This window comes from Leiobunum rupestre, chromosome 2 (assembly GCF_980474605.1).
Source record: "Leiobunum rupestre chromosome 2, qqLeiRupe1.1.hap1, whole genome shotgun sequence".
Taxonomy (NCBI): domain Eukaryota; kingdom Metazoa; phylum Arthropoda; class Arachnida; order Opiliones; family Sclerosomatidae; genus Leiobunum; species Leiobunum rupestre.
The window spans coordinates 14375141-14391649 of record NC_143385.1 but is presented as its reverse complement, the minus strand read 5'-3'; the positions used below and the strand labels follow the sequence as shown (position 1 = coordinate 14391649).

The following is a 16509-nucleotide window of genomic DNA, read 5'->3' as shown; positions in this document are numbered from 1 at the left end:
ATGTAAAGAGTAACAAAACTTGTAAAAATTTAGAAAAGTCAGTAATGTTAATCGGCCAAAAAAAGCTCTACAAGAGTTTAAAAATATTACTAGTTACTCGAACCAATAGGTTATCGAGAATAGCAAAAATGCGCCAACTTTCTGATGATTTCTAAATTATTTTTATTAATTTTGCAGTTGAAACTTCGAGTGGGACATCTCTGTCATTGCGTCATGTTTCTGATTGTACTATTCTGGAGTGTATTTCGTTCTCGGAAAGAAGAAAGCTATCTGCCTTACGAATCGAGTTCATTGGCATTCAAAATATTAGTGAACATCTTGAACATAACGTCTTTGTTTTCGCTTCCCGTTTTCCTGCTAAACGCCTTGGGTCTGCTACTTTACGACTGTTTCCCCGGAAAAGTTAAGCTAAGAGCTAACCTTTCAACGTTACCTAGAATTTGCTTCAGAGTTGTGACCAGAGGAATCTATTCTAAACTGGTCGGGAAAAATCTGAAACGAAATATGGAAACGTGTCTCGCAGTTGGACTTCGGAACTTCCTAATAGAGATAGTGACGGAACGCGAAATTCCTGATTTAGTCGCGAGCAAATTCTCTCGTCAAATTGTAGTTCCTCACGATTACAAAACAGCTAAAGGGACTTTGTTTAAAGCCCGAAATTTACAATATTGTCTGGAGGACGATGTCAACATTTTGAAGGACAACGAGTGGATTGTCCATTTGGAAGAAGACAGCGTGTTAACCGAAAACTGCGTAAAAGGAATCGCCAATTTTGTCGCCGATGACAAATACCCTTTCGGGAACGGAGTCATTCATCTCAACGTCGAATTAGCGAACAGCGTCTTTGCGAAAATCGTCGACCTGGTACCGGTGCTCGATTACGGAGTGATCAGATTTCAACAGAAGAATTTCAACCGCTGTTATTTCGGGGTCAGAACGACTTTTCTAGTCGCAAAGGTCGACGCTGAAAAAAACGTTTCTTTCGATGTGGAAGCTGAACCATCATTGGCCGAAGATTGCGCCTTCGGGTTGATGGCGATGCTAAAAGAATATTCATTCGGTTCCGTCGAAGGGGAACTTTTGGAGCAGGGTCCCGCTACTTTATGGGGTAACATGTGTCGATTTGCGAGAGTCAGTGGCGGGAGTTCCGCTATTTATTCCAGTAGTTATTTCTGTTTCGCCAAATGTAAAATCTTCACTTTATTTTCTTTTATCTTCATGACGGTTGCGTTCACATTTCCTTTCCTAGTTTGCCATTACTTTTATCCTATGCCATCGTGCTTGCCACTTCAAGTTTTGCGAGATCTGATTTTCGGTATTTCGTTGTATATGCAGGTTTTTGTTGTATTTACTAATAAGCACAGAAATAAGCTAGAGTTTCTTTTTACATTGATAATGTCCATTTCAATTGGAATACCGCTACAATTTATTGTTTATTTTTATTCATTCGCTGTTGTAACGTTAAAGAAAGATACAATCACATTCTCTAGTACAGTTAAAACTGAATAATATTCGAATGAGATGTATCTGTCTAGTATTTGATCTATATTAGACGTATAATATTTCATTTATATTTAGATGCCTAGTCTAGCATTTGATTTATATTTAGATGCCTAGTATTTTATTTATATTGGATGAATAATATTTCATTCATATTTAGATGTCTAGTATTGGATTTATATTTAGATGTCTAGTATTGGATTTATATTTAGATGTCTAGTATTGGATTTATATTTAGATGTCTAGTATTGGATTTATATTTAGATGTCTAGTATTGGATTTATATTTAGATTTCTAGTATTTGATTTATATTAAGATGTCAAGTATTTGATATATATTTAGATGTATAGTATTTGAATTTATATTGGACGTATAATATTTCATTTATATTTAGATGTTAAGTATTTGATTTATATTTAGGTGTCTAGTATTTGATTTATATTGGACGAATAATATTTCATTCATATTTAGATGTCTAGTATTGGATTTATATTTAGATCTCTAGTATTGGATTTATATTTAGATTTCTAGTATTGGATTTATATTTAGATGTCAAGTATTTGATATATATTTAGATGTATAGTATTTGAATTTATATTGGACGTATAATATTTCATTTATATTTAGATTTCTAGAATTTGATTTAAATTTGATTTGTAGTATTTCATTAAAATACGATGTTGCTTATTTAATTTATATTGTGTTTAATTTATAAAGTGAAAATCACCACTATTTATGAAAAATTATAGAACTGTAACATTTATCAGCTAGGTCTATAATCTAGCCTAGGAACTTTTATTGCCTTTTAATTCGGGCCTTAGTAAAACAATTAGCCCCAAAATTAAAATAAGCTTCATTTATCGACCCGTTTCAAATATAGGGAGTACCTTCATAATAGAGAAGTTAAGCCACAGCTCTAAAAACGTGAACTTGTAGCTAAGTGTAGATTGTTCTACTCTCAGCTACAGGTTTTCCGGGCCTTATCTAGTCTATTGAGTTTGTAAACAATGAAATAATTATATGGAAATCTTGCAGATTATAGTGGGAGCGCATGGTAATAAAAAACGCCGATTGTTCGAAATTATCATACAGCTTTGAAAATTAGTACACACGTACCTGGAACTACACTCTTAGATACTGGAAACTTATCTTTCTAAAAATCCTATTTATTCAGAATGAATTTGTGATTTAACCACTTGGGATTAAGATGGGATTAGTTCTTTAGTTAATATTAAATGAATATATCTAATATACACGGAATCTCAGCTACACATGGGTACAAATTTAGATAAATGGTTTTAGCTCAGGTGGTAAATATGGTAATGTTATGATTTGTTTAAGGGTTATACTAAGAAAATAATATTATTTAAAACTGGATATAGAGCAACTTAAAATTTTTTAAATACATTATTATTATTTTTTCAGAGCTAATAAAAGGTGTTTTAGGTACGAATTTGAAATTTTAAGAGTGTATAAAGCGTATAGGAGTCACACAACAATGAAAATGTCAATGACCTCGAAACATGCCTTCAAGGTCATTTAAAATGTATCTCGAGAACAACGATGTCATATTTAGATCTTTGATGTTCATAGATGAAAACCATTTTGGCACTAATACTGTATTACAAAAATGTACTAGTGTTCGGTCAGATATATTTCCATTTTTGGTCACCATTCACTTTTAGATCAATAACGTATCCTTACATTAACTAAGCAAAGCTCACCTAACCTAATTAGCTTTTTGCCCCCTTTTTGTTTTGAAAGGTTTCTACCTTTTTGCGTATTTTAACCGCATTATTGTCCATAGGTGGTTTTTATTAACTTTAACTTATCGTGCATTTCATTCTTCACCAATATTCCAATATTCGGCTTTCCGTTGCTAGGCAACGCGTTTTGCAATTTTTAATGCTTAAGCTTATCTTCTCTTTTTTCGGTTTAGTTAGTAGCAAACCAACGCGGGACTGATGAGCTCCAAATAGGCCGAATTCGGTCTTCCGCTGTAAATTCTGGATAATTAAATTCCATTTTAATTTGTTTTTGAGTCGAAGATCTATTGGGTCCGAGTTTCAAGTTTTAATTTTATTCTCGAAGACCTATTGGTCCGATTATTTCGTTAGTTTCATCATTATTATAAATTTGTTAGTGTTAAGCTTTTTTGCCCTCTTTTACTAAGGATGTTTCTATCTTTTCGCGTATTTTAACTGCATTATAGCCTTTTTATTTAGGCAAGAATGTATTTATTTATACTCAGGGAGAATGAATATGTCGAGACTATCGACGGACACGTTGAGGCCCTAACCCCGTCACGCTAAAGGGGGGGGGGGAAGGAGGGGATCTTATTTTTTGCGTCCTCGCAGCAGCGTTAATCGCGTCGAAAAACGTAATTTTTAAGATCCAATGAGATTGCAGTATTATTTGATTTTACTAAAGCGGAGCAGCATACCGGGGGGCCCAACGGGTGGAATTGGAGAAACGATCAAAATAATCTCGACATATTCATTCTCCCTGAGTATAAATAAATACATTCTTGATTTAGGCCAGTAAGAAAAAACAAAATAATATAATTCAAAAATTTAGGACCAAATCAAAAGTGGCTCTATATCCACTTTAAAGTATTTCTATACTAAGTAAAATCCCCCAAAAAAATCATAACTTTACACCTTTTCCACCCATGTATCGAAATGTATCGAAATTTTTACCTAACTGCTGCTGTGATACGATTCGAACTGGGATGAAATCAAAAACTTACGACATTTCAATTCCAAGTGGTTAAATCCATAGATATAGGAAACGTATATAAAGGTCTAGATAAAATATTTCAAAGGGAGTGAATACGGAGGCGACAGCTAGCAGAAACGCGTAATTTCTGCAGGCTATAATTATAACGCGCTATCTATCGGTAAGAAACCTCGTGCTATCGTCGCGAGAGCCAGGGTCTCCTGCTTAAAAATTATACTAAAAGTCACCAACAGATGGTGTCTAAAGACTTCCGCCTGCGGAAAGGTCAAGCACTTAGTACTAAAATGCTAAGAGAGCTCGCGCTCTTGGTCACGTGCCTTCCTCGGTGTCTGCTAGGTGTCAATTCCGTATTTTATGTTAGGCTTAGACGCCCCGAAATTTATCTAGACCTTTATATACATTTCTTATATCTATGTTTAAATCACCTTTAAAATCTGAATAACTAGAATTTAAAAAAATCTAAGATGATAGTTCAATGTACGTGCGTACCAATTTTCAAAGCTGACTCATGCGGTAAAATAGAATTCAGTCATTTTAATCGAAATATGCAGTTCTGTTATCCTGTAATTATACTTTTCAATTAATCTTTTATTGAAATAAATTTATAAAATGTTGAAAATTAGGTATTGTTATGAAATATAGGTGAATAAGTTTTTTGGTATTTATTGTTCAACAGCGCACGACGTCATTTCAAGAACCATAATTGAAATTTGATTTCTCTTCAGAGGTTACCGGCATAGTCTGTGTAGCCAACTAATTGGCACTTCCGATTCCAGCGGAAAAATTAATGATATTTTAAATTTCGCAGATAAGCTTTTCAGCGTACACTTTCCGATAAAATCAAATGACATCCTTCTAGCTGAGGCAAGAAAAGTTCAGTATTTACATTTAATGAAGATGGAAAACGTTATATTGTGAAATAATCGTTAACGAAAATGTATTCTTAGTTAAGTTATATTGATAATCCATCTCTTTGGACCTCATTAAACTAATAATTAATGTTAATGCAATTGATCAAATGGTACCTGTATTATTTAAATTTACATTAAGCCCTTTGAACTGTTTGCTGGTGTTAGTTTTGTGTGTAACAGTGATTGAGAAATGTGTGGCTATTGTGTACACGGACCAATTTGTGATTTACGTAGAGGGTGGACGAAATGTCTCCGAGAAACTGGCTGAAAAGTACGGATACACGTATCTTGGTGAGGTAATTGTATTCTATTTACATCTAATTCAAATTAGAAGAAGAAGAAAATAAGCATGACCAAATCCTTCATAAAACGTTTTTTTGCTTATCGTTAACTAAAAATGTTTTGGGACTCATCGCCCACTCCTCCCAGAAAAAATCCTAGGTGCGCCACTGATAATGGTAGTTTAATTATTATAATCAATATGTAAAAAATGCAGCTAAAATCGAAGCTATTAGTAGTGTAAAGTTTCAGAAATTTAAGATTTTTTACGTGTATTTGGATGAATGGTTTATTTCATAAAATATAATTTATTATTTACAATTATAAAGGTATCGTCATTCTCTAATGATAAACGGAATATTGGTGGGGGGGGGGGTTAATTCTTAGAATTCAAAAGTAAAGTAGATCGAAAATGTCTATGGAAACACTTGTTTGTGAAAGTGTTGCCTACTAGCCCCTGGAAGTAGGCTGCGATAAGCGCAAAACCAAGCAGCAGGGACTTTAAATACTGTTTAAGTTTACTTTTACACGCTGGTTACCTCGATTTGTTTACAAAGTCATTTTCTACCTATCACACGAACAAAAACCTCAATGTTCGCATTGCATTGCTGCTTGGTTTTGCGCTTGTTTCAGCCCACTTCCATGTGCTAGAAGGACACACTTTGAAGCTCTCTGGCGCTCTTTGACTCATCGTAGGAAAATGGGGAAAAAGGCATACTTCTCAACGCACTCCGACAACTCCTTAAAGTTTCTAAAAATGACACATTGGATTACTTATGATTATGTTTCATAAAGTAAAATAAAGGTGGTTTCAAAAGGCTATGCAAACACTTTAAGGAGTTGTCGGAGTGCGTTGAGAAGTATGCCTTTTTCCCCATTTTCCTACGATGAGTCAAAGAGCGCCAGAGAGCTTCAAAGTCATTTTCTACCTATCACACGAACAAAAACCTCAATGTTCGCATTGCATTGCTGCTTGGTTTTGCGCTTGTTTCAGCCCACTTCCATGTGCTAGAAGGACACACTTTGAAGCTCTCTGGCGCTCTTTGACTCATCGTAGGAAAATGGGGAAAAAGGCATACTTCTCAACGCACTCCGACAACTCCTTAAAGTTTTTGCATAGCCTTTTGAAACCACCTTTATTTTACTTTATGAAACATAATCATAAGTAATCCAATGTGTCATTTTTAGAAACTTCAGGGGTGTCCTTTTATTGGGTGTTTAGGAGCCTCTATTACCCAAAACTTTGATATTCAATTGTCAAAATGAAAATATTCCGGACATTTGCATTAGAAAACGTTACAAAAAATTGAAAAAACACTGGCCAAGTGACTTTGAAAAGTTAGGAGAGGTTGAGAAAGAGCCCTCTCTCATAGCGCTAATTACGAGGAAAACTATTTTCATGGGATATTATGTAATTACGTCACATACTTCGACAAATTACGTAACGCACAGGGTTCCGAAGTGGTATTTAACAGGTGTCAAAGAAAAGTATTTAAAATTAAATAGTTAATATTTAAAGAAAAGTATTTAAAATTAAATAGTTAATATTTAAAGAAAAGTATTGAAAATTAAATAGTTAATATTTAAAGAAAAGTATTGAAAATTAAATAGTTAATATTTAAAGAAAAAATTTAAAATTAAATGTTAAATATATCAAGAAAATTATTTAAAATTAAATACGTAATATTTCAAGAAATTTATTTAAAATTAAATTCGTAATATTTCAAGAAAAGTATTTAAAATTAAATACGAAATGTTTCAAGAAAAGTATTTAAAATTAAATACGAAATATTTCAAAAAAAGTATTTAAAATTAAATACGAAATATTTCAAGAAAAGTATTTAAAATTAAATACTAAATATTTCAAAAAAATTATTTAAAATTAAATACGAAATATTTCAAGAAATTAATTTAAAATTAAATACTAAATATTTCAAGAATAGTATTTAAAATTAAAAACTAAATACAATTGAGCATAAATATTTAAAATAACAAATACTTGACTTTCAATAAACAATTTCAAAGCCAGTTCAATAGATATTATGTTGTCGATCTTTATAATGGAATAGTATATATGGTCTTAAATTTGATAAACCCTCTATTATTTGTTATATAACCCATTTGGAAGCCCTTAATCCAACTTCTAATTTTTGTTTAATAATAGATAATGTTCGTTGTCAGGCCTAAGAAATTCGAAATCTGTACACTAGACCACTGTTACACTCGTACACATGAGCTCGAGTCAGATCATATCGTGATGAAGTGTACTAATAATTACTTCTAAACGTTTTATCGTTTAATCGGGATTTATTAATGTACAGCCACGCCGTCAAAGCTACACTTATGATTTTAATCATATTTAATCATTTGTGAACGTCGTAATAATCAAGGGAGTGATACTAATTATGATTGCATGGACTAATTAGTTAGGGACTTTCCCGAGATGAGAATAACCGTTCCCTAGTGGGTAAAAATGGAAATAGGGATATTTCACACGAAACTTGAAAATTGGTGGTAAAAGCAAATCGCGTAGCCATGATAATCCGGCTTGGAACTAACGAATAACAAGTATAGAAAGGCGCTATGTGGCTCAGCCGAGGGGTCGGATATTTACCAAAATCCCGTACACTTTGTCTAAAATCGCAAACTCTTTTAACTCTCTTTATGGTAAATTAACATTGAAATCCCAAAATCACTTCAAAAAGTAATGATAAAATCTCCAAAATCTCAATGAAATCCCGAAATCCCGTACAAAATAATGGCTAGTGTATGACCCCTCGGGCTCAGCGGTCGAAAACGGAGGCACCCAGTCTTTTTTCGGATACATTTATTAATTAGTTCATCATGATTAGGTTCATAAACTGTATGCACTTTTACCAGTTATGGACGATTCAATAAGCGTTATTTTTTGCGTTAAAGTAAGATACGTTTTAACTAAATATTCTAAATAGTCTTAGGTAAAAGCACTCGCCTCCGATAACATTTATTTGACATCAGAAGACTTCAGAAGGAAAATCGCGGAACGCTACACTTTAACGAAATTCATACGATGTTTCTACCCGCGCTTATAGGGTAACGGTTTTGTGCTCCCTTTTTTCGAAATCCTAGACTCCCACTATGTTGTATTTCCTGCCCCTATTTTTGGTTATCTTCAATATCGTATATTTTTATTATCGTTTCCTATCGTATCATATTATTTCTAGCTCTTATTGTTTAGCTCGCCACCTGTTTAAAGGCATTAAAAGTCGCTCGATGACTTGGTTGGTGCCTTGGGTATTAGCCTAGTTGATAAGCCTAGCTGATTATAATAATATTAATAATCAGCTAGGCTAATACCCAAGGCACCACCTTAGGCCTAGGTCATCGAGCGACTTTCAAACCTTTAATTCAGGTGGCCGGGTTACAATGCAAGCCACGCGAGCCAACAGCTCCCTACACTAACTATAACCTTTAACTTCAACAAGTTTTTATGGAAGGTGAAGCCGAAGAGTGCGGTAGGAAACCCCTTAAACCAGTGGGGAGAGAACTTGCAAACTCAACGCGTGTAGTTCTATAGAAAATGTGGTCGTTTCTACCATTTTGGCTTATGTTAAATACTACCCAACACCAAAGATAATATAAACCTCGTAAACTAGATTCGAAATAACTGGCTTGCGCGTAGTCAATAACCTTTACCCACTTCCTGCTAGAACTCCGAAAAAATAGCTGTATAGTTTCCATGGTAACCAACTTTAGATAAGACTACGGCTAACTTTAATGACGCGCTGTTCGCCGTGATAGGTCATTACAGCGACCGGTGGAGGTAGATATTTCAGAGGTCACGTGCCAGGAGTTGGGAAAGGCTTCGGTACAAAACCGTCAATTGGAAAGCTCTCATAATTCGAATCTAGATTACGAATTTCTATATTATCTTTGTCAACACTGCCAATAAATATCAGATACTGCTAGGTTAATGTTTAAATGTATACGATTATATTTAGATTATCGATGGCTACCACCATTTACAACACAATAAAGTTAGAAAACGATCTACCAAGGTAACTACCAAAGAAGCTAGAAAAATTAGGGAAGAACCGCAGGTGAGTAAGAAAGTGACATAAATATTACGAAAATTGACTGGACCAAGAGTGTTTTCAGTTACGCAGGGAATATATGGATTCACGATTCCCGGTAGAAAAGCCAATCCCCTCAACTTTCCTTGTGTAAACTTCCAATCTTTCTCGGGGGGGAGATAGTTTGGTATGATCACCGGCTTTTTACCGGGAATTATGAAAATAGAGCCTTTAGTTGCAGCTTTATATTCTCTGCTAACCTCTATACATTCTTGACTGGACTAATTGCTTTTGTTACAAGGTAAAATGGTTTTCGCAACAAATTTTACTGAAACGCCCAAAGAGAAACATTCAAAGTCGATTTGCGTTATCAGACCTGTTATTTAATGATCCTTTATGGCCAAAAATGTGGTATTTGGTATGTAAACATATTTACAATCGTATCTTATTTGTAATCCTTAATACTTCGTGGTTAAAAATGGATATTATCATGTTTGTAGAATCGCGGCAGTGGTAATGATATGAATATCAGGAGCGTTTGGGAGCAAGGAATCACAGGACGTGGTGTTGTGGTGACTATCTTGGACGATGGAATAGAGAAAGACCACCCTGACATGTTTGGAAACTATGTGAGCAAATAGATGAATGATATATTGAATCGCGAAAGGCTATACACAAAAGTGGCTCAGGGAAGCTTAGGTTGCCCTTCGATTAAAAATCTTCAATGAAATCGTCAAGAAGTAATGTTTCCGAGAGCCAGGAACTGCAAGTCACTGTTTATATAGTGCTTGTTGAAATAATGGAAACTTTTAATGCCACAAGTGTAGCTTTTTTTGAGATATTAAGATTTGGCAAAAACAAGACGTCTGTTAAAAGGTGAAAAGTTGGTTGGTAGTATATGCATAGTTAAGCAAAATCTGAAAAGTCCGCATGATTCTGAGTCCCTCTCCCCCTTTAAGGGTTAATTTATCTGTTCCGCCGAACTCTAAACCGGAAGCATTCCTTAAACCGTTGGTAATTCCAGTTCCCGGTGCGTTCGGCGTAAATACTTTTTTGTACAAGGTTGATGCTTCCAATTTACTGAATCCAAAGATTTGAAGCGCAACTTTGACATTTCATTGAATCACAAGTATTCGACAATTTCTCTACTGCAGGATTTTGCGAACAATTTTTAGGTGTCGCGACCCAGATGAACTTTTGTTCCCGCTGTATGCGCTTGAGACATTAAACTAATCAGACGATCATGTGAATTGAAAATAAAGTTTAATTATGCGATTTAATATTGGTTAAACTAAAATGGTTACAACTATAAATACTGAATAGTTAAGCAAAAAGGGAATATATAGCTTAAAGTTTTACACGCTAAATATTTATTCAACATTATACGCTCGCTCGCTTTTCTTCATTTCTACGATTCAACTTCAAAAAACGCTTACTGAAAACCAAACTTTCTTATCTTTTCCCTGCCCTTTCGCAGTACAGACTTTGGGAAACTACCAATTCCTCACTTAGTTACGGCCCAATGGCGACCAGAAATGTCCGCTAGAAATGGGGGTAAAAAATAGACTTGGGCTTTTTCTATTTTTCGCGCTTACGTGTTACATGAGACGAAAATATAAAACAAGGTTTCAAAAAATAAAACTGATAAAAATTTAAGCGAAGCCAAACATAATTTCTACATCTAACGAAAGTGTAACTCCTTTGCACCAGGGTTGGCAAAATCCTTGTTTTTTTCAAAAAGAACAAAAACAATGTTTTTTATTGTTTTAAACAAGATTCATTGTTTTTAACTGTTTTTAAATCAAACAATAAAAAACACATAATAAACAATAAAAAACTGTTTAAAACACGTTTTAAACTATTCATTATACTTATGAATCAGACTCACGAGTAAATTCATTTAATGAAATACTACGTATCATTAAACGTATTATCATAAGTGGCATAATTACCCTAAGTGTGTCAAGAAGATGAATTTTTCAATATTACCTTGTTTAACGAAAGTGACGTAAATGACGTCAATTTTTCCAGTGACGAAATTTCCGTAATGTGTTTGCGAAGCGGCGTCTGCGGCGCGAGCATTAAAAATACCATATAGGGTACTTGACCGGAATTCGCGAGTCCTACGTTTCTTTGGTCTGTTTGGAACAAGCTCTAATTGAAGATTTTCTGTGCGGAAGGCTCCTTTTTGCACACTTAGGGTAATTATGCTACTTATGGTGTTATAAATAAACTCACAGGGAGAAAAGCCTAAGAGTACACGCTTATTTAAACGAGCCAGGAATTTCGCTAAGCGTTGTTGACCAACCATTAGGCCTTAAGGTTTTCGATGCCCCATGCAAATCCTACCTAACCTGTAGTAGGGTTTTTAATATACATGTACATGTAGCTATCATCCTGGAATTTTCGGTCGCATAGTACTAAGTAAAGGGAAAATAGCTAGTTATACACATGAAGTTTTTAGTTTTGGTTTATTGAAATGTCCACGTCTGCAGTCATAAATCATAACAAATAAACAATGTTATAAAAAAAAGAACTTAGATACCTCTATAATCTTAAATCTTAAATCACATCATAAAATTTCTAAAAAATTGACCGAAATCCCTTAATTTTTATCGAGGAGTGCCGCATAGTCAGTTTTAACCCGCAGACCGGCCGTGTTTCTTGTACCGGCACAACCCGACTAAACAGCAACTCTACTTTTATCTCGTGCATAGGTAGTGTCCCAAATAGATATATATTGGGAGCTATATACATTCTATTTAAACAAAGAGACAAAATTCAATGCGTTCGTAGGATTTTTGCACTGGTAGGAAATTTATGAAATCATATCGAGCTCTTTCAGTCGCTCTTTTCAGAGAATCTTAAAATCAAACTACCCATTATCGATACAATTTACCTTTCTTAGAGCCTTGGAATGGTTTTTTCTACCTTTTCCCTCATATTGAATAACGAAAATCTTACAAAAAAACAATGAAAATTTACCTTATAAAAAACATGTTTAAAACAGATAGTTTAAAACGTTTAAAACAAATATTTGTTTTAAACGTGTTTTAAACATTTTGTTTAAAACTTGCCAACCCTGCTTTGCACTGTGACAATTCGTTCAACGTAATTTGGTCCTTTATAATTGTATCGTAAATCTTGGGTACATCCTATAAGAGCAGTTGTTTGAATTCGTGTGATTTTTTGACTAGAACTATCATTAGAGCCGGCGTAAGCGTGCCCAGAAAGCATTTTGATTAACAGTAGCCGAGCCGTAAAATGTTCACCAAAGTTCATCTATAGCGCTTTCTTCCATAAGGCGACCAACAGAACCCATAAGTGACATTAGAAAATGAAATCCTCCTTAATATTACTCGTAAGACTTCACTACCCTTCTCAGCTGAAGTCACTATTTCGGCTGCTTTTTAAAAAAGTGGCTGATCCTAGGTTACGATGCAAGTTTGTTTTCTTTGTTTGCACTGAATAAGCGCCGAATAAACCGATGTTGGGTTTCCTGGATCCACGTCAATAAATGGTAGGGCGAAAAGCGTTCTTGAATTTACTCGAGCCTGGTAATGGGTTCGGAACACTCGAAATTTACAGGAGATAGAGAACCGAATGAAAACGGTTTACTCGTTGTTTTGCAATCTATAATGTCCTTTAAAGTTACAGTTGAAAAATCTGAGTTGGCAAGTTTACATCCTACTAGTGCAGCTGCTCAGTGCTCACCAGCACTCTCTAAGAGCATACCTTCAAATACCACAATGGGAAGGAAACGATCCAAGCCGAACCTTTTGGGAATGGACGTTGCCTTCTGAAAAACTTCCTATTCTACTAAATGTAACTCCAGACGAACTGTTAAATTAAGTATCTCGCAATTGCAAAACAGGATGCGAGCAATCTTGTGGGGGAAGAAAGAGTGGGCTGATTTGTACGACCATGTTTGGGTAAAAGTTACGTTTTATACAAACGATCAAGAAATTAATTGGAACAATGACGACGACCTCGAAAAAGGCGTTGTAGTGGATGAAAAAGTATCGCACTGCTTGTTTATAGTAATCGTTAATAAATGCTAATATTTTGCAAAATATTCAAATGAAAATCAAAATGTTTGATATAAATTATTTTTTACCGCCAAACCACAAAAGTTACAGATTTCTCATTCATTTATAAAAAGTAGCCTTGACCATAACCTTTTCAAACGAATTCTTAATTATCTCTCTATTTTCTTGATTTTCTAACTTGAGGGGGGCGTAGAAGGGGGAGCGGCGCTCGGAATCATGGGGCCTTTTCAAATTTTGCCAAACTAGTCATTTTTACTACCATCCTGCAAAAGCTCCGCTTTTTCCTAGTTTATTCAAGTATCACGGTTTTTGATTTTATTTTCCCTGGACTACCTGTGCAATAGCAATGCGCGTCAAGCCACTTTCACGTAAAGAGCTTTCAAATGTAATCCAAAATAGAGAATTATGTTCTGTCAATAATGTATTAATTTATATTTAGGAGGTATGACTATGTTTAGACGGATTTTAGCGTTGCTCAAATCTCCTTTAATGATAAAAATTAGCTTTTCCCCCATAAAAAAATTCAAATCAGCCCAGTATCGCATTGGTTTCCTTAAATTGACGTCTACCACCGCCACTAAAGCACACTTGGGTGACGTATTTTCATCCCCCAGGGTTGCTACAAAATTTTGAGATTCACATTCCCTGACCATTTTAAAAGATTTTCGCTGACTTTTTAAGACCAAATTTGTTTTATATTTTACTTTTATCATAATTTATTAAATTTAAATAGATTTATATTTCAGTAAAAAGGTTATTGCAATGTTCAAAAAATTAGCCAAACTTTCAAGAAAATAAATGATAATCATAAAATTTGTAATAGATCTAGAGTAAAATTATCTTCAAAAAGTGCCAAGATTAAATTGAATTCCCTGACTTTTCCCTGAATATTTACAAATTCTTAAAATTCCCTGACATTTCCCGGACTTTTTAGGTCCATTTTTAAATTCACTGACTTTTCCCTGGTGTGTGGTAACCCTTCCCCCTTTCGGGCCAGGGAATCATTCGGCCATGATACCGCTGGATTGTCTCTATACACACCCGTTATCGCTTACTTTACAAACACATGCTATCAAATGTTTGGTTCTGTCTAATCCGTCAATCGATTTCTTTGGGATTCACTACACAGGACCCGGAGGCTAGCTATGACTTCAATGGCAATGACTCTGATCCAGAACCTCGATATGATAAAAACAATTCCAACAAGTGCGTACATTTAATGATCTTATTAGAAGTTGAAAATGTATTAGTTACAAAGGAAGTATCCGTCTACGCCATGAAAATGAAACATGTGCCTCCTCAGGCTCAGGCCAATTTTAAATAGAAGCTATCTCCTCCCAGAAAACCGTTGATGACTGAAAAATGTAGGAAATGCATTTTCTAAGTATATTTACTTTTTGATAATTCATATTTTATATCTCTAATAGATTTAGTATTTATCATGCATTAATTATATATATCTATGCCATCGAGTCCTAGACTCGTTTCGGTCGCGAATAGCTTCGGTTTTCTAAATCATAAGTAGCGACGTTTATTTCTTGTGTCATTTACGGTTTTAAGTTGGTTTTCACACCGTTCTTTTAGATATTTTCCGCTTTAATTTATTCGCGACCGAAAACTATCGCTTCTTCCCCTTTGGTTCGACATCAGAACCTAGCTAGGTAGCGGCTAAAGCATACGCTATTAGATTTTCCATAAGTGGATCATTAATAATAATAATAATAATAATCAGCTAGGCTTATACCCAAGGCACGACCTTAGGCCTAAGTCGTCAAGCGACTTTTGAAGCCTTTTAATTCAGGTGGCCGGGTTACAATGCGTAGGAGGGTGGTGGCAAGCCCTGCATGCCACGCGAGCCAACAGCTCCCTACACTAACTATTACCGTTAACCTCAACAAGTTTTTATGGAAGTAGATAAAAAGCTATTCTACCTATGACTAGAGTCTTTGTTGGGGTCGTTCTGGCAGCCCTTTACAACCACCCTATACTGTGTATCACCTCAACTTCACGAATATAACGTTTGTCATGGTACGTTTCACGTCTGGAACGGGTCTCGAGTGTCCTAGATAGATACATTTTGGGGGTTGGTTCCTCGAATTTTTCCCCTAAAAAAACCTATACCATATTTGTTCAAGGTCAGTTTCGGATCCAAGGGTAGTTTTGTTCAATAAACGCCCCTTTAGTTGCCGTCTTGACCGCTCGGTGGTGCCTCCGCCGAAATATTTTCAAACTTTTTCTCTGGAGTTTGCTCTCTATACAAGTTCTGACGTCACGACACCCAGACTAAGATACCCGACCGAGACCAGGAATTTGTCTACTTAGAGAGAATGATCCACTTATGGTTTTTCCTCATCGTTATTGGTAAATTTGTTATGCATAAATATACTTGCATTTGAACATAATTTTTGCATCGTTGGCTTATAAAGGTCTTACATGTATGACTTTTTAATTTATCTGTAGTAGACGCTAGTTCATAGCCGCAACCTTGGAGAAGCTAGCGCCGTTACGCCACCTACTTACACTCGTTTCGATCGCGAAAAAATTAATTTTTTAATCTTCTTTATTTTAAACCGGTACTGCTGCTTGCGAACCCTACTATTTTGTCCCACAACATTTTCCTTCTGCGAAGGTGCATGTTTCTAAAAAAACAAAAGTATAGGCAGACGGATACTACCATCGTAAGATAATCCATAACTATTTTTTTAACATTTACAATATAATTAATCAGTGAAACTTAATTGTAGACACGGTACAAGATGCGCTGGTGCTGTGGCAGCTACAGCTAACAACAGCCACTGCGCCGTCGGTGTAGCATATGGGGTATCCATTGGAGGTAAATGTAGGGAAGCCCTAATTTACCATGGACAGATTTCACTCAAATGTGCCGAAGATACGAGTGAAACCTCCTCATTCTCTATTTGTAGTGGGACACCCGAAAAACCAAATGACGTGTACAGTTTAGACATATAGAAAGGATAA

The 16509-nt window shown here is 35.1% G+C and overlaps 1 protein-coding gene across 1 annotated transcript in view; it reads left to right on the top strand.

Annotated features, from left to right (window-relative positions):
* The first annotated feature begins 4703 nt into the window (after positions 1-4703).
* Positions 4704-16509, top strand: part of LOC149956187 (furin-like protease 1) — a 28312-nt gene continuing 16506 nt past the window's right edge. Inside the window, exons 1-7 of the mRNA XM_090166795.1 lie at positions 4704-4752; positions 5331-5446; positions 9410-9508; positions 9783-9899; positions 9982-10110; positions 14660-14736; positions 16275-16363. Of these exons, the coding sequence (XP_090022921.1) occupies positions 4704-4752; positions 5331-5446; positions 9410-9508; positions 9783-9899; positions 9982-10110; positions 14660-14736; positions 16275-16363 (676 nt within the window). The remainder of the gene's footprint in view (positions 4753-5330; positions 5447-9409; positions 9509-9782; positions 9900-9981; positions 10111-14659; positions 14737-16274; positions 16364-16509) is intronic.